The following is a 22,494-nucleotide window of genomic DNA, read 5'->3' on the forward strand; positions in this document are numbered from 1 at the left end:
CCATTACTGCTGCAGTCTTCTGAGGCTGGATGAACGAGCAAATGAGCTGCCGATTCATCACACTGAAGAATCAAATAATCTCTAAGTGGAAGTTTGGCAACACTTGTCTGGAGCGTCTTAATATTTTATTTATTTTTTTTGCTTTGTTTTTCAGAAATGTTTCAGAAAAGCCCTGCAGCTGGTTATTACACAACATACTGCTGTAATGTAAAAAACTATTGGACCTAGGCCACAGTACATGGAAGAAACAAGGTAAGGGAAAATATTGTAGGTAAGCAATGTCTTACAGAGTCAAGTCTCTCCTCTTGATGTAAAAATTGGGCGATATCTTCAGGCGTGGTTCCCAGCATGCCTTGTTCCTGCAGGTACTGAATGCCCCTCTTTGGTTTTTTGTTGAACCTGTGGCATTGTGGTAAATAGAACATCAACATATGATCAACAGATTCACATTTTACGTTTTGTAAGGATGTTCTGAAAGTGAAGGCTGTAGTGTGTTTTTGTCTGTGAAAGGGTTCATTTGAAGGTGTAGTAAAGGTGCTTGCACCAAAAATCATCATATTTTAGTTTTGTCACCTCCCTCTCACTATTAAATGGGTGGTTTTTGCAGCTGTGAATTATGACAGATTTATAAAACAAAATGGTATAGTCAGACTGAAAGAGTTTCCTCAGAAGGAAATGCAGAGCTGTAGGTGCTACACACTTCCAGGGACAACACAAACACTTTCATGCATTTTATTCTTTAGATTCTGAATACTCAATAGGTGTCATTGACGTGTAAATGTGGGTCAAAGTCATGTTTAAATTTAAAATGTTTTCATTCATCTGACATGTGAAAGTTGCTTAGTTCATAAAAAAAACATTTTCAGTGAGGAAAAATTCTAGAAAGAAACAGTAGAATTTCATAGTAGACCTTTTATCTCAAAAGAACAAGTGAAATTAGATTTCGCAGGAATCCATATGAACCCTTTAAGATTGCTCTGTTGATTTGAGCCCAACATCTCAACTACTGGCTCATTTGCTTGAGTTTGGGGCGGGACTAACTGTTTGTCTGACTAATAGTAGATGTGAATGGAGTGTTTTTATGAAACCTGTTTGCAAGCACTTACTTTTACATTTCCAATTGGTTCTGATAGTGCTACAGAACTTATACACTTCACCTTTAAGGGTGCGTTCACACTTGTCATGTTTGGTTCGATTAAAACGAACCCTGGTGCGATTGCTCGGTTAGTGCGGTTCATTTGAACATATGTGAACGCTGCAATCCGAACCCTGGTGCGCACCAAACAAGCGGACCGAGACCGCTGAAAAGATGGATCTCGGTCCGCTTCCAAACGAACTCTGGTGCGGTTCGAATGATATATGAACGCAACATGGACCAAAGACATGTAACCGAACCAAAAACAGGAAGACGAGACTCTAAAAAGGACAGAATGCTCACGCATGTCAGTTTTTCTTGTCATAATCGCGAGTTTGCCCATAACAGGCATCAGACGCGCGTCTCCATGCAGCAGATCATTTGTGTGTGTGACGGATGGATTCCCGCCGGTGTTTTGATTCCTTTACACATTTTATAAGCTCTTCACGAGTTCCCAGCTGGCCAAAATACCATCACATGCAGGCTACGCACCGCTACGCACACACAACGAGCGCATTTACCTCAGAAAACAGCATTGTTTTGGATGTTCGGTAAGTTCCGTCTCAAAATAGGCAATGCGTCATAAAATCCGACCAATCACGTTGTGAATGTATCCCTATGCCTTAAGGTTCGGTATCTTTTGGTTCGGTGATAAAATTGCCAATGTGAACGCTAACCGGACCAGGACTAAATGTTTTTTTTTTCTTCTTTGGTCCGGACCAAATGAACCAAACGAACCGAACTACAAGTGTGAACAAGGTATCAACATCCTACAGAGATTAGTTCACCTGCCTGTAAGTTTCTAATATGCCTGAAGACCGTAATCAGTTGGTTCAGGTGTGTTTAAAGGGATAGTTCACCCAAAAATGAAAATTTGATGTTTATCTGCTTACCCTCTGGTCATCCAAGATGTAGGTGACTTTGTTTTTTAAGTAGAACACAAATTATGATTTTTAAGTCTAACCATTGCAGTCTGTCAGTCGTATAATGCATGTCAATGGTAACAAAATCTATGAGAGAAAAAAACATGCACAGATAAATCCAAATTAAACCCTGCGGCTCGTGACAACACATTGATGTCCTAAGACACGAAACGATTGGTTTGTGTCAGAAACCGAACAGTATTTATATCATTTTTTACCTCTAATTAACCAATATCTCCAACTGCCTTGAGCGCGCGCACGGCATCCGGTTCATGAAGTGTGTACATTCTCTGGCGTAGTTTACGCAAGCGCCATAAGTGATCTCTCGCGTGCATACGTCACTCTCATTGTTTACACATTGCACAAACATTGTAGGTACGACGGCTAATCAAAATGGTACTTACTTGCGCTTATCTGGATTGTTCAGACCGATTTAAAACTAAAAGATTACGTTCTCTCGCGCAAACTCTTGCGGGAGTGTTGACTTTCCACGTATTCCTAACTTCTGAGCCTGCTTGCCTGCAGTTATGGTTGATTGCTCTTCGGCTGGATATCAACACACCCATTAACGTACCAAAGTTTTTGAGGGTTTCATTTTTTCCCCTGATGATTTTACATACCCAGGAGAGGATCATGTACGACTTAAACCATCAGCTGTGCCTATGGTTTTTCCACATCCAACTATTGGTACATAGGTATGTGAACAAGATCTTTGTATGAGTCCTTTTTATTTGTAAAGCTGCCCTTAGGAAAAGTAACAAAATAAAATAAGATGCCGTGCACGCGCTCAAGGCAGTTGGACATAGTGGTGCTATAGAGGTAAAAAATGATATAAATACTGTTCGGTTTCTCACAAAAAAACCAATCGTTTCGTGTCTTAGGACATCAATGTGTCGTCACGAGCCACAGGGTTAAATTTGGATTTGTCTGTGCATGTTTTTTTTTTACTCTCATAGATTTTGTTACCATTGACATGCATTATAAGACTGACAGACGGTCTTCATCATTTGTGTTCTACTGAAGAAACAAAGTCACCTACATCTTGGATGCCCTGGGGGTAAGCAGATAAACATCAAATTTTCATTTTTGGGTGAACTATCCCTTTAACTCTGCATGACAGTGGCCTGGGATAAGAAATTTCCATACAAATATCTCTTGATAGTGATTTTGTCAACAGCATGTGTAGTGCAGAGATGCTTTTGATTCCAACTTAACGGCTTACAGGTCAATGCCTTGCTCTATGATCTCCTTCTGTTGTTTGAGGACCTCAAACTGCTCAGGGTTGTCTGTCCCAGACATCTGCGTGCTGTAGCTCCCGATGCCTGACGAGGCGGTGGAGTCCAATGAGTTTATGCTTCCGTAGCGGTTAATCGTTTCTGGATGCTTCGACTCATTGGTTTCCTGCTCTAAAGGCTTTTCTTGGCCTGATCGAAAGAGAAGAAAAATGAAATTCAGATGCAATTTCAGAGACAACAGAAGAAATGATGAGCCTGGTTTGTGAAACACCACGAGCCCCTGCAGCCTAGGGACTAGAGACAGCATGATTCATTTGAGTCCTGGTCGGCTGAAATGCGTGTTGGTGCATCGAGTCTTTTCTCTGGCTCAGCTCCCTATACAGCTCCCTATATGAGTTTCCCAGCACAACACTTCTCTAATAAAGTCTTTGGCCTCGGCTGACTCGTATCACAAAAACAGCACAACGGGGACTGGATGAAGAGCAGCGTGACCTGAATACACAAAGTAACAGGTCTGAAGTCGCTGCAAGCATGATAAACAGGCGGTTTGGGTACATGGAAGCCATGGTTGCAGTTTGCAGGGTCTAATTACATACACTGGAAACACTGTAAAAGATTTAGCGGGTAGCTATCACTGTAACATGAGCTGTCAGGTCACTTCCACATTTCTCATAGTTTCCTCTCTCCAAGAGATCAGAGGAGCCAGTAGCAACTGGGAAATACTTATCCGTTCATCTTAAGCTTCAAACAAAATGTAATTTACTTGTTTGATATAGAAATGCTACGGCCACAACACAAAGTACAATTAAGAAAGCACTATCTACTTTACGCAACAAAAGCTAAAGCAATCAATTCTAATGTCTCTACAAACTGCCGTTACCTGCTCTCCCTTTTGATGTGCGTCCGTTAAGAGAAAAGAACAAAGATTGATTGGCCAGCATGATGAGAATACAAGAACTTGAAAGTCTTTATTAATGATTCAAAACAAACATAATGCACCTGAAGTATGCTACAATCTGACTGACCGATTAGGACATAAGTCCTGTGAATGTTAGATTAGCAATTTGGTCAAGATGAAAGGTTACGGCCATCAAACATTGTTTCCGCTAAAATACCATGGCTACTACATTTATTAAACAAACAAAAAAAAACAAAAACCCATGGTAACCACTGTCATAAAATAAATAAAAACATTTAATATTTTAGGTGGATGCTAATGTGGTCTGACTATTTGTTAGCGTAATTCTATGTGGTTCCAAGAGTGTTTTAAATGGGTTCTAGGGCATTGCTATGTGTTTGCTAACATGATCCCAGTAGTTAGGCATTTCTGTGCGGTTCCTAAAATGTTTTGGGTGGTTGCTAGGGCATTGCCAGGTTGTTGCTAAGGCATATTGATTGGTTGTTAACACATTGCAATGTGGTTCCAACAGTTTTATGTGTAGTTTCTAGGGTGTTTCTAAGTGGTTGCTAAGGTGTTCTGAGTGGTTGTAAGCTCATTGCTATGTGATTCCAAGAGTGTTTTGGGTGGTTTCTAGGAAGTTGCTAGGTTGTTGCTAATGCATTCTGAGTGACTGTTAACACATTTCTATATGGTTCAAATAGTTTTTTTTTTTTTTTTTTCCATTGGTTTCTTGGGCATTGCTAGGTGGTTACTAAGGCGTTCTGAGTGGCTGTTAGCACATTGTTATGTGGCTCCAAGTGCGTTTTAGGTGGTTTCTAGGGCCTTTTTAGGTGGTTGCTAAGGCATATAGAGTGGTTGTTAGTGCATTGTTATGTGGTTCCAAGAGTGTTTTGGGTGGTTTCTAGGGCATTGCTAGGTGGCTGCTAAGATGTTCTGAGTGGTTGTTAGGCATTGCTGTGCGGTTCCAAAAGTGTTTTTGGGTGGTTGCTAGTGCACTGCCAGGTTGTTGCTAAGGCATATTGAGTGGTTGTTAACGCACTGAAATATGGTTCCAAGAGTTTTAAGTGTAGTTTCTAGGGTGTTAGTAAGTGGTTGCTAAGGTGTTCTGAGTGGTTGTTAGCTCATGGCCATGTGGTTCCAAGTGTTCTGGGTGGTTTCTAGGAAGTTGCTAGGCGGTTACTAAGGCATTTTGAGTGACTGTTAACACATTACTATGTGGCTCCAAGTGTGTTTTAGGTAGTTTCTAGGGTATTGCTAGGTGGTTGCTAAGGTACATTGAGTGGTTGTTAACATATTGCTATGTGGTTCCAAGAGTTTTATGTGTAGTTTCTAGGGCGTTGCTAAGTGGTTATTAAGGTGTTCTGTGTCCTGAGTGGTTGTTGGTGGTTCCAAGAGTGTATTTTGAAGTGGATTTTCAGTGTTCAATTTGTCACTTAAAAATGTGACCTTGGACCACAAAACCAGTCAGAGGGGTCAATTTAGCTCAACTTTCATCTGAGAGCTGAATAAAAGAAGCTTTCCATTGATGTATGGTTTGTTCAGATAGGACAATATTTGGCTGAGATACAACTATTTGAAAATCTGGAATCTGAGGGTGAAAAAAAATCAAAACATTGAGAAAATCATCTTTAAAGTTGTCCAAATGAAGACCTTAGCAATGCATATCCACTCACAAAATTTCATTTATGGTAGGAAATTGATTTATGGTAGGAAATTTACAAAATATCTTTAAGGAATATGATCTTGACTTAATATCCTAATGATTTTTGGGATAAAAGAAAAATTCCCATACAACATATTGTTGGCTATTGCTATAAATGTACCCAACTTATGTCTGGTTTTGTGGTTCAGGGTCACAAATGAGAAAGACTCTCTGGTTTCTGATGGGCTGATATCTGAAAGCCTAAGTTGGCTTTGAGGCTACAGAGAAATTTCCTTTAGGTCTATCAGTGCCTCTCCTCCTCGAACCTAATAAAGCCAAGCTTGATTAGACCTAAATCCCCTCCGCTCCAAAGAGGAAGGGTCTTTAGCCTGGCACATGTTCCCGGCTCATATAAGACGCTCAGTTTTGCAGTGTTCAGAGAGCCTGCAGCCTACTTCCCTGACGTCAGGGCATGCCTCGGTGAGGAGTAACAGCCTCAGGCCTGTTTGATTAAGATGAAAGGCCTGCGTAGCCATCACGGCGAATAGCATTTCCTGCCTCTCTTTGAGGCACAGGACTCCTAGTGCACTGTCCTCAAAAGCAACTGTTTATCCATTTGGTTCTGCACAAGCCAGAAGCCTCTGAAAAGCAGCACAAATGCACTCTGAGGAGGCTCATTTAGAAGAGCCAGGACCGTAACCTGGAATATGTAATGCAACCACTTGGATCTAAAGCATATCAGGATATAGAGGGGCTAAACAAGGTTCCACAGGTATTATACTGGTTGAGGAGCTAGTACTGTTGTCTTGTTTCGCAAAGGCTGATGGTTTGACTTACCGAGACTTGTCTGGGAATTGGGGTTGACATATTGGTCTTTGCTCCATTCCACCATACATTTGAGAATGGACACCAGACACTCCAGTCCTTTCTTTCTTAGAGTCAGCTCCTGAGGAACAACATAAGCTGGGATCACTAACACTGTTTTAAAAGAACAGTTCTTGTATTTTACCCTTTTCAAATCAGCATGATTTTTTTCTTTTGTGAGATTTTTTTATATATATTTTTTGAATATGGAGCACTTCAAATGTCTTTTTGTGAGCTCAAGAACTAAATGAGGGAATGATGGTTAGAGAAGTGAAGATTTTTTGGGTCAATTTTTGGGTAAACCAATCCGTGTGTTTACCTGAAGTGGGGTTGTACCCAGTTCATGGCCTCCTCGTCCTTGTGCAATCTTAGAGAGGTCATTCACCAGCCTCTCGAAAATATTAGCAGCATTCAGGTCACAATCATAATTAACATAGATATCTACCACACTCTGGGCATCTGCGAGGGAAGAAATATCACAGAATTACTCATAGAAAAACTCTTAAATATCTTTGAAAATGAGATAAGCAAAAGCCTTTCATACCCGCACATATTCTGGTAAGGGTTTGAATGACCATCCACTTGTGGTCATATGAGCTTGTGGACGTTTCCAGAATATACAGAAAAATTTCTTTGAAAAACACCTGAGGAGAAAAAAAAATGTATCAAAAAATTGGAGAAAAATATTCATAAATAAGTCAGTAACAGATGGTGTTGTCAAGACGCGTAACTTGACAGAAGTGAGAAATATATATCTACACAACACTGCAAACAATAAATCCTAACACACTTGTCTGGAATGAGCCACACACACAAGCAGACAGACTGAGGCAGAATTACAAGCTTCCTAAACCACAGCTCAAATAAATCCACACTGTCAGCTAGACGCTCCACAGACTGACGCCATCAGGGCAAGATGCACAAATACATTACAATTCGGGGGGAACTGAGTTCAGGCACCTCAATTTGCATCTTGAGATGCGTCTTGAAGTTGGACAGGAGGGTGAGGAAGATGGACAGCGACAGCTCGAACACTTCGGGGACGGAGGAGACGCCGTTTTTAGACAGCGCTACGCACAGGTACTGCTTGATGGCGTTGATGAACATCTCGTTGGTTTTGAAGATGGGCCCAGCGTTCTGCAGGATAGACAGGAGGAGCTGCAGCGAGAGGACCTTGGACCGCAGCTCGTGGGATCTGAATTAAGATGAAGAATCTTAGGTGAATAAAACAAGATGATTTCTGATGCATTCAATCTTCATTCCATATAAAATGCTTGTGCCAAGGGCAAAGTAAACTTAATAAAGAAAATTCTGTTCATTTTTTGCCTTACTTACTGTGCAAAAACACCATTAAAACCATTTTTATTGACTGTTTAAATACTTAAAATTTCTCATTGCCAAAGAATGACATGTTTTAAGAAAACAATAAAATGATAATGAGAATGCAAAATTAATACAGTTTTTGATGGTGGAAGGACCTATGGCTATCTTATCAGACTGCAGACATTATTTGTAAAATAACCAAAAAAAAAGTCATAAATTATAAATATATTGCAGATTATCTTTCAAGAGAAAAGAATAAAGCTTTCAGAGTCACTGCAAATATAGCTGCTGTGTTATTTTTAACTTAATTAATGGAATATGTAATGTTTTCGATAATAGAAATAAACATGTCAATTCATGTTTTCGGTAACAGAAATAAAGCTAAAATAAGTATTAGATGAAAAACAAAAAAATAGTGAAATTTAGAAATGTTGCTTTGGCAACTAACTGTTATATGTTTAAATTGATGTACTACAATTACTAAAACTTAATTAAAGTTCTATTGAAATATAAAAATTAAAAATAATCAAAATGACAAAAGAACAAGAAAATTACTAAAAATTAAACTAAAAATAAAATGTAAACTGAAAATATAAAAATAAAAGCCAATTCAATACATGAACACATACTATACCAAAATAATAATAATAAAAATAATATATAAATATACAGACTTATTATTTTAGATTATTTAGGAATTTAATTATTAAATATTAAGTGAAACATTATTATAATCATTTCAGAAAATCTCAAAACAATGCAGCAACAGAATCCAAAAGCATTCTACAGCTACCAAATCCATGCTACAAAATATGTCATAATGTCTACTGATTGACAAACTAAAGCTACATTTTCTGAAGAAAACTGTAAAGTGGTGCCTCTGCAAAACTTTTGTCAGGGCAAAAGTCAATGCAACTTTTCAAGCCCCTTTTATTGTCCTCTAGTCAAAAACTGTCCCTAACATAAAGTATGTACAATAATAACAGTGATGCTTGCCTTAGTGTGCACCACTATAAATAAAGTCCAAGTCCTGCCCTGATGTAAATCAAGAGAGGTCAACAGGTCTCAGTCCATTTGACAAAGAGTGATCAATAGCACTGAAACAAGCTTCCTGCCTCACTGCCTCGGAAGACACACCAGGATGAATGGCTCCCTTTCTCTTCAACTGATGGGGAGGAACATCTCTCTTGCCCTCTGACAGCCCTATTCACCTGTTAAAGGACAATGGCTGATGCCATCAACACTCTTGCTCTAAAAAGTCTCCAACCATTTACAGATCTAAGATGAGAATATGAAAAGCGACCACAAAACCGCAACTCAGCTGAACCCTGACTGGAGATGTCATTTTTTGGCACAACATAAAACCAATTCCATTTGTATACATTCAGATGTTTTATTTAGAAAGACAGGCTTACTTCGGATCAGGGGGACCGTCTGAAAGGGGCTTCATGGAAAGCTTGCAGAGTGAACGGAACACCAAGAATGCATCCTTCTGGAGAATGTGGGAAAACTTTGCTCCTGGTGCTGGACCAGTGGTAGCTACTGATTCCTGTGGGAGAAATGCTCATGTTAGCCTCTTACGGCAATTAAATGTAACTGCCGAGAAAATGAACCATCATCTAAAAAAAATATTTGGACACTTGTGACACTTAAAAAAATGCACTAATATCCTTGCATTTAATAACACAGACTTTCTGCAGAATTTTTAAAGCCAAATAAAAAGACCTACACAAATAAAATTAATACTGTATGTCTATACACATGTGACCCTGAACCACAAAAACAGTCGTAAGGGTCAATTTTTTAAAATTGAGATTTATACATTATCTGGAAGCTAAATACATAAACTGTCCATTGATGTATTTGTTAGGATAGGACAATATTTGGCTGAGATACAACTGCTTGAAAATCTGGAATCTGAAGGTGCAAAAAAAAAAAAAAAAAAAAAAAAAAATCAAAATACTGAGAAAATCACCTTTAAAGTTGTCCAAATGAAGTCCTTAGCAATGCATATCTACTCACAAAAATAAATTTTATATATTTACGGTAGAACATTTACAAAATATATTCATGGAACATGATCTTTACTTAATATCCTAATGATTTTTGGCATAAAAGAAAAATTGATAATTTTGACCCATACAATGTATTGTTGGATATTGTTACAAATATACCCGGGTGACTTATGACTGGTTTTGTGGTCCAGAGTCACATTTGTCTATATGTCTAGAACAAAACCATACAATCTCAAAATAAATCATGTATTTCAAATTCTTCAACTTAACAGCATTCAACTGCAAAATAATATACTCAAGACATGTTTTATTCTATATATACAGTAAATAAAAACATTATAGTGCCTATACTAGTAAAATCTATATATTGACTGTGTGCATTAATGTTCTTTCCTTCATGTGACGGGGAAGCCCAGAGAGAAAAAACAAAAGTTTATGTTGAATAAACGCCAGATAGTTTGTGTCAGAAAAATACCAATAATATCCAGATTTGATGTATAACGGTGGACTATTAATTATAAGCAAACCCAAAATACACCAATACTATTCTTTCCAAAAGTGTCTATGCTTTACTACTTCCAGTTGCTCATTCAAAAAACTGCATTTTTTACAAAACATTTCATAATACGCAGTTTTTTATTATAATAAAACACTTGACAAAATGATTAGGCTATTATAGAGGGTATCATGGTTTGTGACATGCAAACAAACTAACTTAATTTTGAAGAATTCAGCTGTTTATTCAATGTACTGTAGTTAGAGTTCTGGATACACAATGCAGTTAAAAACAAGTACATATGTGTAAACAAGCTGCAAAGCATAATCATTTTCTATTTTATACCTTTCCAGGCAGAAGTGGAAATTGGTACCTGAGTGTCATTGGAGGAGACAGACAGTCTGTCGTCAGGCAGGGACGGAGTGAAGCTTGCAGAAATGGGTGTGCCAGGGATGCCGTTGGCATGAACATTTTCGTTGTCGCTGCCCAAGCCTCCCTCCTCTTCCAGAGAGTTTGGAATGCCCTCAGCTGGCTCAACTTCACCCTCACGGCTTACCTTCATATCTGAACATGGTAAAACAGACTTCAGGCTGGGACCAATGGGATGGTTAAAAGTGTCAAAAATCAAAAAGCCACAATCCTAGCTGTCCAACAACATAATATTTGCTTCAATTAAAAGACAGTTCACCCAGAAATTAAACATGCTCTAGTTGTCTCTTGTTGGGAGCTCACAGGTTGAGAGTTCATTCACTCATCACGCACTCATCACGAGTGTTTTTGTAGAGCACCTGGTTTATGTTTTCATTAAACAGGTGTTCCCGTGTTGCACGCGGTTCATGTTTATCATCGGCTATGTGCTTTCTTGTTTTCACATTGTGTGTGGACACACAGTCTTGTGAGGGCTCTCATCGGATGCATGTTCATGTCATGTTTTGTGTGAGCACATGGCTTTGTTTTGTTTGTTTCTATGTGCCATAAGCTTTAATGTCTATTGTCTTTATCCCGGCCAAAATGGCTAAACACTAAGCTTTTAATTGTTCTAACCACAAATTATTGGTCAGGAAATTTAAGCAAAGGCACTACTTAAAAATCCATTGGTGTCTCTGAAAAACAACCAAGACAGAATGAAGTTTTTGGCAGAATATGGAAAGATTGTGAGTGGAGTGATGAATCACAGTGAAGCACGAGTTGTATGGCGATGCTCCAGAGTGGTGTCTTTGAAAATCTGTTGAGAAATATAATAATAAATGCATCTCTACCAAAGTGAAGAATGGAGGAAGAGGTGTCATGGTGTGGGGAGCCTTTTTAGCTGCTGGTATTGGTGAGCTACTTCACTGTGAAGTCATTTAATGCTTTGGATTACACGAGAATATTGCAGAATGGATTGCTTCCCACAAATGAAAAGTTGTTATCTAAAGAGAAATGATCAGATGTTTTTTTCAACAAGATAATGACCAAATTGCAAAGACAACCAATAAGTGGCTTGAGAACAAGTCCATGTTTTGGCCTGGTCAGAGTCCAGATTTGAACCGTATAGTGAATATTTGGACTCACATTAAACTCAAACGAACTGGGAGACATTTTTCAACTACTCATGAACTGCTTCAAGCCACCAACATTGAGTGGAACAACACTGACGCTTCTTCCTGTAAAAAGCTGTCTGCAAGTTGGGGAAAGCTACTCCATCCTAAGTTACTTTATCTACAGTATTTGTGCAATTATTGGTAATTTCCTGACCAGTGATTTAAAATTGTTAAAACCATTAAAAGTTCACTCAACATTTTGCCATTTTTGTTTTTGTTTTGCCCAAGAGAGTGTACACACACATACACACACATAAATGCATGACCATTTATTTTTGGGTGAACTGCCCAACTGTCCCTTTAAGGTTCTCACAGCAAGAAGAATACAACTCGCCTCCAGCCACTGTGTTTACGACTTCTTGCAATATGCTCTGTACAATCTCCTGTGCCTTCTCTTCATAGTTCGGGCTTTCTTCTTCCACGGTGGGACCCGGGCCATGCTCTGCCGCACCTTAAAGACAGCAGAGTACGGTTAAGCTTCTAATTCTGTCTAGTCAGTCATTCATTGTGCGATAGGAGGACTTTCCCTCAAAGCATACTGTGTAGTCACATTAAATCCATGTTATCAGTTTCCCAATTTAATTTTAATAAGTGCTATTAAGAGGGAACTCCATACCGCCTGTAACCGGGTGAAAGCAGTGCTATTAAACTTACGTAAGACACTGACACAGTTTTCCAATAGTGTCACATCATTAGAGGGAGTCTCATCTGTTATGTCAAGTCTGAATACATGATTAACTAATAATGACTAGGAATCAGAGATGCTTGAGTGTGTCTTGCAGTGTTGAGAGGAGGAGAGAAACCAACTAAAAATAGTGACACTGCTAACTTAAAGGCATAGGTCACCAAATAATGAAAATTCTGTCACCATTTACTCATGTCGTACCCTCATGTCATTTCAAAACACAAATTAAGATATTTTTAATGAAACCTGAGAGGTTTCTGACCCTCCATTGAACGTCCAGGTAACCAAAACTTAGTGATAAAGTTGTCATAAAACGATTCAACATGAATCGAATGGTTTAAAGGGGTGGTTGATTATGATTTCACTTTTTTAACTTTAGTTAGTGTGTAATGTTGCTGTTAGAGCATAAACAACGTCTGGAAAGCCACAACGCTCAAAGTTCAATGTAAAGAGAGATCTTTTCTTTTAAAGAAATCGCTATTTAAGGACTACAACAAACGGCTGGTAGGGACTACAACAAGCTTCTTCCTGGGTTAGTGACATCACAAACCCCAAAATTTACATAAACCCCGCCCCCGGGAAACACAACAAAGGGGGCAGAGGCCATGTTGGGCTACTTTAGAGAAGAGGAAGAGGTGTTGTAGTAGAGTGTTGCTGCCATGCCATCATTTTACACCGGACTGCTTCACAAATGGGTCAATTAAACACTGGATTTTGCACAAAAGATTATCATGACGGCACATGCTAGTTGATGAATTGAATCAACTCAACAACTGCATAAATTTATCCACTAACCGTTCAGAAACATCCAGATGCATTCTATAAGTTGTAACTTCTTCCTGAGTCTCTCCATCAGTGTCCGACTCCGGTTTGAACAATGTAAGGCTGAACACCGTTACTGACAATCGTCAATTTAGCTGCGTGAGATTCTCCAGCTTTGTTGTTGTTGAGCAACCGAAGCTTTAACAGCTCGAGCTTTGAAGATTAACCAAACTCTTATGGGTTTGGATGACATGAAATGAGTAATGACAGAATTTTAGTTTTTGAATGAACTATGCCTTCACCACCACATCAGTGCAGGCTATTTTCATGGCAAAATCAAAGTGGAACCAATAAATAAATACAACAATAGCTAAAAAGAGAATAAACAATTTTTCTGAAACTTTCTGAATACATCCTATTAAACCCTACATTTTTAGTCACATTTAAAATGGAGTGAAGAGGCAATAACAAAAGCACTTTCCTAGAATATTCCACTGGTGTCTACAGTCATTTAGAGAAATTAGCATAATCATTTACATAAAGATGGAACCCTAAAGCTAAAATAATCTCTGCATGTTTGCATGCTTCTCTTTACTTTGCGCCGCTGCAGTGGCCTGGTCTGCCTCAGTCTGCTCATTTTCCGCAGGGCAGAAGTCAGTGCCGTTCTCTGGCTCGGGACTCTCGTACGGTGGGGATCCCTGCTCGACCTTGCTGCCCTGGTGTCCCGGTCCACCATTGGCCTCGGTGGGGAGGCTTTTGCCAGGGGTGTCGGTGTGCCGCTGTCCAGGAGACTCCGGTTCTTGCTGGCTGACTGGAGAATGCTGCCTGTGCCTCTCTCGCTCCATCTGCTTGGCTTCCTGCAGCTGCAAAACACATACACACAAGGTCAAGTCATTTTAGGGAGTTTATAGACTCATGTTCCCTCCTGGGCGGCCGGGAGCCCAAAGCCAAGCTGATGTACATCCATTTCTCTGAACAGGAGGCAAATAATTGTGTTTAAGAATACAGATTGTTCCCATTATTTAAAAAAAAAAAAAAAAACACAAGACCAGGATCTTTATAGCATCTTAGTGTACGTGAAGACAATGTCTGTGTTGACAGATGGTGGTTTGATTTCATGCACCTGGAACGACAATCTGAACTACGCACATGCTTACGCTGGTGTTTCAAAGCAGGATAAGTGTAAAATGAAAATTCTGTCATCATTTACACACATTTAGTTTCAAACCTGTATGACTTTCTTTTGTGGAACAAAAAAGCATTATTTTACCATTTAAGATTATTTAACCTTAGGTCGAAATAAAAATTTTACAGTACGTCTCAGAAGACAAATATCATTTATAAAAAATTAAATAAATAGATTGCACAGGGTGCAAATAGTCCACAACCAACAACTGAATCCAAAAGTAACTGGTAGCTAATACAACTTCAGACTGAACATGTCTAGAGTGAAGATATCAATAAGGCTGGATCATTAACAACATTTTGGCTTTGGTACAATACCACCCTGCGATACCTTGGTATTGATAGTTAAAGGCACAATATGTAGTTTTTCGTCACTAGAGGACACATATTCAAAACAAAGGCGTAGCTTGATGACACCTTGATCTCGTGGAATCATGGGAGGTGTTGTCTTCACATCTACAGCCAGAATCTGACAAGGTTCGGGCAAAAATCATATTAATGGATGATTTATTAACTATTGTAGTATGAAGCAGGGTGTGGCTGAAAACCATTGGAGAGGAACAAGGCCACTGGAGCGATTGCTAATGAGAGACAGGCGCAAGACACAGCTCAAGAGCAGTGGAGCTTTTATTGTGCCACAGCTGCCGCTTCCGCCTCTTCTGGTCAAGCGTATATGGGTTAACGCAGCGCTGTTTTATCAAATTGGATACATTTGTGTGGTGAAAGTTGTTATAGTGCTACTCTGTGCATCCACTCAGTGGCTACTATGAGACACTTGTTGCACACTGCAGTAAGCTAGATCGATATTAGGCATGGTAAAACATGGTACTCGCGGTAAATCATATAAAGTATTTACAATAAACTAACAGCACAATTTGCTTGCCTCAAACAACTCATTATGCATTAGTGTTATTATTATAATTATTGTTTTTGTTCATCTATTGCCAGACTTTAATATGTGAATTATATTATTGAAAGACACATTTAGCGTCGTCAGGCTTTTGTTTGTGTTTAATGGATAAAACGACGGAATTGCGCTCAAGTTTATGGGTGCTGTAAATTTGACCTGCCACAAGATGGCGGTGTTTTCGACACTCTTGATACTTTGAAACCAGAAACCTTTCCCGAAACATTTAGAGAAAAGCTTCAAAGACTTAAGAGGCTTCAGTTCTCCATCCCTACTCAATAGTTTTGGACCATTTTGCAAATGTTTCAGTCGAATTTAGCTGTTTTAGAAAGCGTTTACTCATTTTGAGCCTGTTTTTAAACATTAGCTATCCGTAGCATCATTTTTCATGTGTAGAAAAAAACAACGAAACTAAACTAGCCAATCAGATTTCTTTTCACCCATATCCCCCACGCCCACCCATGGACGCACATAGACACATTTGACTTCTTGGAAACATTTGGGATAATATAAGTACACAAGTCAACAAAATATATAACATTGTTCTAGTGGTTTCTGGATATTTTAATTAAAAAATCTTACATATTGTGCCTTTAATCAATACCTTAGGGCTTAGCAACACATAAAATGTAACTAGATTTAGTAATTAAATTTAAATATATAAATAACATTTTGGCACAATACTAGCCTCTGATACCTTACTTTAAATAGTAAAATAAAAAAATAGTAGTTATAATATAATACATAAAAAAAAAATAAAAAAAAAAAATGTATGAAAATTGTAAAGAAATTCTGCATTACAAAGGGTGCAAATACTTTTGTTAAACATACCACCTGGATTCGTTTTATGAATAAATGACAGAATGAAACCGTTATATTCTTAACTTTTATGTACTCATATTCGATAGAATCGTAGTTAGTAAGCAGACTGTTGAGTATACCGCATGCATCCATAAACCAAGAAGAACCTTTAATGTAACATGTTTATTAATAAAGTATGAGGGACAAAGGTGTCGCTTCTCCAGAGCTTTCAGATGAATTCAGGTGGTCTGATATGGTCTGGTCTGTGTTGGCAAAACAAACACATCTTCAATATTGTACAGCTTATTAGTTATGCATGATGTGTCTGGCTGTGTCACAATGTGTCACGCTCTGTCCGGACTTCTAAAACTGCGTGACAGTGTGTTTTGCTTGTGCCAAAACCGCAAGCCTCCCTTTCAAAGAGGCATCCTTTTGATCAGCGTGAAATATCTAAACTGAACCTCACTGTCCTCATCCACATGCAGCCATCTAAACCACAAAGATTGAGACCGATCGCGTTTGCTCCTGGTCTCAACATCCATCTCGGATGATCTAATCACAAATGACAGTCCAAAATACATTTGTAAATAAGGTCTAAAAATGTTTTTTGATCCGATCATTAAAACGTGTCCTCGACAACACCAATCATTTTAACAACTATTGATACACTACTAAAATAATTGTGTGACAATCAAAAACATAAGTTTATAAAAAGATTAAGTGTATTTCAGGAAAAACAAGTTCTTTTATTTTGAATATTCACAATATATTAGCAATAATTTTGCAGTTGTATATAAAAAGTAAACACCATTGTGAATATCGCATTTAAAGTGCTTTTTATCAAGTTTCCTAAACACTACTGAAAAGATTCTGTATAATTCTCCACTGAGAATTATTATTTATGTATTAAAATACAAATTCTGTATATAAATATTGTGGTTTATGACGATGGATTGTGCCTAAAATAATTAAAAATCATTGCATTTTTTATTCATATAGTGAAAAAAAAAACTTGATTATTTCAGCTAGATCACATTTACACACAGTTTCAACACTCAGAACCTACAACAAACATTTGATTAAAATGATGGTTCCCTTGTTCTACTTTAATCCATTTCAGAGCTTAAATTTTCAAGATATACATTACTGTTTAAAAGTTTGGGGTCGGTACTTTTTTTTTTTTTTTTTTTTTTTTAAAATAAATAATTAATAAAGGGATAGTTCACCTAAAAATCATTTACTCACCATCAAGTTGCTCCAAACCTGTATACATTTCTTTGTTCTACTGTACACAAAAGAAGATATTTTGAAGAATTGATGGGCCCCACTGACTTCCATAGTATTTTTTTCTCCTACTATGGAAGTCAATGATCCACACCCACAACTATTTGATTCCAAACATTCTTCAAAATATCTTCCTATGTGCTTATTTACTCACTTGAGGGTGAGTGAATGATAACGTAATTTTCATTTTTGGGTAAACTATCCCTTTAAATTCAGCAAGGAGGCATTAAATTGATCAAAAGTGGCAGTAAAGACATTTATAATGTTACAAAAGATTTCTATTTCAAATAAATTTATCAAAGAATCCTGAAAAAAATTAGGTCTGAATGCGCTCTGATACCGGAAGTGATCGCTCGCACTCAGACATATACACGCGAGAGATCACTTCCTTCATCAGAGTGTTTTCAGACCTCACCGACCGGATGCGCAAGGAAGTTGGACATAGTGGTGTATTAGAGGTAAAAAATGATATAAATACTGTTCGGTTTCTCACACAAACAGATCGTTTCGTGTCTTAGGACATCAATGTGTCGTCACGAGCCACAAGGTTTAATTTGGAGTTGTCTGTCGTGTTTTTTTGACTCTTATAGATGGAGTTCCTATTGACACGCATTATACGGCTGACAGACTGCATTGGTTGGAGTTAAAAATCATCATTTGTGTTCTACTGAAGAAACAAAGTCACCTACATCTTGGATGCCCTAGGGGTAAGCAGATAGACATCAAATTTTCATTTTTTGGTGAACTATAATGAACCTTTAATGATCCCAAACTTTTAAATGGTAGTATCTATTCAATATACTGTCAAAAAGGCTAAACAATATCTAAATAATTTCAAAGAAGAACTACCCAGTGCTAAGGAGCAACATATGTCATCATAAATTATAGACTCCAAACATGCTCACAAAAGACGCATGTTATTACCAGGTGTCAACAGGGGTCTTCACTGACCACTTGTGAACAAATCACCCGAGACGGATGTTACTACCAGGTGTAAACGGGCCTAACGTACAAGAGAAAGCTCTTACACAACACATAAACATGGTGAGACAGATGAAAGGAACTCATATGTCATGGAGGGGACGACAGCAGGCAAAAACGCAATGAAGCCAAAGCAAGCAGACTGGAGCTAGACGTCTGAAAGAGATCGGAAAGAGAGAGACAGAGTGCGAGAGTGACGGATGAAGCTGATGTACACAAACCAGAGAAAACTTCAGATCAAGCAAATTTCAAGGCAGTCCTGTCACTCTTTACCTGACGATCTCGCTTTCTTGATGCCAAAGACCAATTGATCTTGTGATTTGTAAGCTATATTTTGAGGGGGGAGGAGGAGGAGGAGAGGCATCAACCAAAAAGAAAGAAGAGATGTTAGATCAGGATGTCATTTCCCCTTATTACCACAGGAGAAGTGTCAAATGCACTCACTGCTTGGTTCTCCATGCGGGCGAATATCACATTCAGCATCTGCGTGAGGGTGGCTTTGGCCGTGGTCTGGTTGATGAGGTTCTTACTGGCCAGATAGATGTTGTAGCACGTTCTTACGGCCTGCAGCACCGTACCTTCGTGGATCTCTATTTGCTGGGAGGTCACGGCTGTAAGCAAGGCCTGTAGGGGGCCGGAGCAAAGACAAACAAACACAAATGTCACAGCAGGGAAAGTTAAGCCACAACTGTAGTGATAAATCCTAGGAATGTATTCAGACAATATGGGGAGCGCTATTATTTATTTAGCTGCAGGAATCTCGGTAAAGTTCAAACAGATTAGGCTCGACATGTGGCGGTATGAAGGAGTTCAGCAGCTTTCAGGAGCCGTGTTTGTCCTGCCACTCTACATTCCACAATGAGATTTGTAAAATAATAGCTTAGGCAAATGACGCTATGGAAATCTGAGCACTACAGGTTAGGCCAGTTCTACACAAAGAATCAGAGAGATGTATGTACAGTACTAGAGCTGCACGATTAATCATTAAATAACTGCAATCTCGATTTTAACACCCATGCGATCTCGTTTCTGAACGATTCGCCTGTGTCTCTTAAACCTTTTATAAAATCACACCAGAAAACTCAAATCAGTTTGCACTACCTCTTAGCCAGAGAGAGCAGTTGTCATGTTTAGCTATGAAATAGCTTTACAAACAGTATTTTCAACCACACAGTATCATTATTATATCATATCACAGAAGAACAGGGATGAACGTTTACAAATCGGATATAAACACTGATGACTACAGAAGTGATCAAAATCGAGTAAATCACCTTTAAAAGTAACATGGCGCTTCAAATAACGATTGTATCAATTACACCGTTATGCCACCAAGTGGCGATAAGTGAGTGTTAAAAATGTATTTGTCACTGAATCATTCATTTAGAAGATTTGTTCAAAAAAAGCTGATTCATCCAGTAATGAAACAAGTGAAGTATTTATGAATGAGTCATTGAATCGTTCATTCATTCATTCAAATTCAAAATAGACTGCAGCAATTAACATTTTGTCAGAACCTCTAGTAAATGATGTTATTTTGTATAGTTTTCTGTTCAGAATCGTGATCTGCTTCGAAACAAAAAAATCTTGATTTATCCAGAATCATGCAGCTCTACTACACACTCAAATACAAAAGGCATGCTTATTTGCTCTGAAATACAAAGGATCGAAACATAAAAACGAACAAATAAAATATAAACTAGTATTTAATCACTTACTTTCTGCTGGAAATTTCCTGTTTTTCTGTATAATTTTAATGTTTATCTCAGGATAAGATGTGAAATGTGAAAGTGATGTGAAGCTCGTTTCTGCCGCTGAATAAAAAAATTAATTTTGGCTCACAATTCTGACTTTTTTTCTCAGAATTGCATGAAACTCGCATAAATAAACCCACAATTTTGAGTTATAAAGTCAGAAAGTCTTTTTTCCCTCAGAACTGGACTTTATAACTCTCAATTGCAACTTTATATCTCACAATTCTGATAAAAAAAGTCATAATTGTGAGAAAAAAAATTCTCACAATTCTGAGTTTATTTCTCGTAATTGCGAGTTATAATGTCAGAATTGATGTAAACTCAATTTTGACTTTATGACTTGCAATTGAGAGATATCTCACAATTGTGATAAAAAATAAAAAGGTAATTGCGACGTTTTATCTCACAATTTTGATTTATGTTATTTTCTGGCGGAAACAAGCTTCCATACAAAGTGTTCTGGTGCACTGGTTGTAGTATTTTTATTTGAATCATACCACTCATGGTTAATTTTATTTTTAATTTTTATTTATTTTTTATATATATATTTTATTTGGACACTAGGAAGACACAACTGAACACTGTTGAAAATAACAGGGATTCAAAAAAGACTAAAATTAACTAATTCAAAACTTTTGAATTAACAATTGTAATATTGCATAAAAAAAATAAATAAAAAAAAAAAACAATTGTTGATTTAAATAAAATCTTCAAAAATACCACTGGATTTAAATAAATAATTAAATAAATGAATGAATAAAATGAACGAATAATGCCTAATGACAACTTCTGTCTAAAAGACAAAAAAAAAAATGTTTTAATAATTTTAAATTTTGACTGTCACAATAATTTAGAATTTAATAAGAATTATTATATAAATTCATATAATAATAATAATAATAAACTATTATTATTATACAATAATAATAATGATAATAATACATTATTTTAATAATTCTCTTATTGAAGATATTTCTGATATGCCTTCTAGATGTACTTTAATATTGCAAAACTGATGTTCCTATATAAACATCACCCAAATACCCTACAGCAAGCATTGTTTCACTGAGCATTTCTGAATTTAAAAACCAAAACATGGCATTATTTGCTCCACATGTATAAGCAATCACACATAAAAAAATATTTGACCTTTATAATTTGTAGCTGGACGCCTTCATCAGTCTGTGGTCCTTGGAAACAGCCACATATAGTCTCTATGATCCTGTCAATGAGCTTTTTTCCTGGGGTTGTGTTGTCTGGAGCGCTCCCCGTCAGGTGACCATATGCTATGAGTTTCTGAAAAATCATGAACACAGCGCATGAGATGAAACATCCTCATCATAAGAAGCATCCTGTCATGAGTTTATTGTAAGGCGCTGACCTGTAAACAGTCTAGAGAGGTAATGACGATGCGCGGACATTTGGACTGACAGGCCAACTCAAACGGCAGGAAGTATTTATCTGCTTCAATGAAGTTGGTCTTGGATTTGATTGGCGGCAGAGTACTGGAACTTGACTTGTTGTCCCCAGCCGGTGGGCTACAAAACAAAAACAAAGACGTAAATCAGTTTAACTGAATAGGGGCTGACAATCATTAGACTAAATTATTGAATGTATTGCAATTAAATGCACATCAATGTTACATGAAAAAAGCTCCCAAGTTAGGATCATTTAAGATATTACATTGTATTATGGCAGTTGAGTAATGTACTATTTTTTGTTTTTGAAAAAAGTCTCTTATGCTCACCAATGCTGCATTTATTTGATCAAAAATACAGTAAAAACAGTAAAATATTATTCCAATTCAAAATAACTGTTTTCTATGTGAATATATTGTAAAATGTAATTTATTCCTGTGATCAAAGCAGAATTTTCAGCATCATTACTCCAGTCTTCAGTGTCACATGATACTTCAGAAATCATTCCAATATGCTGATTTGGTGCTCAAGAAATATTTCTTATTATTATCAATGTTGAAACAGTTGTGCTGCTTAATATTTTTGTGGAAATGGTGCTTT

The 22,494-nt window shown here is 37.6% G+C and overlaps 1 protein-coding gene across 6 annotated transcripts in view; it reads right to left on the minus strand.

Annotated features, from left to right (window-relative positions):
* Positions 1 to 22,494, minus strand: part of arfgef1 (ADP-ribosylation factor guanine nucleotide-exchange factor 1 (brefeldin A-inhibited)) — a 79,217-nt gene that overhangs the window by 26,468 nt on the left and 30,255 nt on the right. For 4 of the 6 annotated variants that reach the window (XM_067377250.1, XM_067377249.1, XM_067377248.1 and 1 more), the window contains exons 3-15: positions 21,858 to 22,014; positions 21,626 to 21,772; positions 19,167 to 19,346; positions 14,160 to 14,427; positions 12,452 to 12,568; positions 10,908 to 11,098; positions 9,439 to 9,572; positions 7,661 to 7,895; positions 7,245 to 7,344; positions 7,020 to 7,159; positions 6,674 to 6,782; positions 3,281 to 3,482; positions 288 to 399 (exon numbers count right to left, since the gene is read on the minus strand). In XM_067377250.1, coding sequence (XP_067233351.1) covers positions 288 to 399; positions 3,281 to 3,482; positions 6,674 to 6,782; positions 7,020 to 7,159; positions 7,245 to 7,344; positions 7,661 to 7,895; positions 9,439 to 9,572; positions 10,908 to 11,098; positions 12,452 to 12,568; positions 14,160 to 14,427; positions 19,167 to 19,346; positions 21,626 to 21,772; positions 21,858 to 22,014 — 2,092 coding nt within the window. Of the gene's footprint in view, positions 1 to 287; positions 400 to 3,280; positions 3,483 to 6,673; positions 6,783 to 7,019; positions 7,160 to 7,244; positions 7,345 to 7,660; positions 7,896 to 9,438; positions 9,573 to 10,907; positions 11,099 to 12,451; positions 12,569 to 14,159; positions 14,428 to 18,995; positions 19,050 to 19,166; positions 19,347 to 21,625; positions 21,773 to 21,857; positions 22,015 to 22,494 lie in introns of those variants that run through there. The other 2 variants (XM_067377252.1, XM_067377251.1) reach the window with 2 other exon arrangements.

This window comes from Chanodichthys erythropterus, chromosome 23 (assembly GCF_024489055.1).
Source record: "Chanodichthys erythropterus isolate Z2021 chromosome 23, ASM2448905v1, whole genome shotgun sequence".
Lineage (NCBI taxonomy): Eukaryota > Metazoa > Chordata > Actinopteri > Cypriniformes > Xenocyprididae > Chanodichthys > Chanodichthys erythropterus.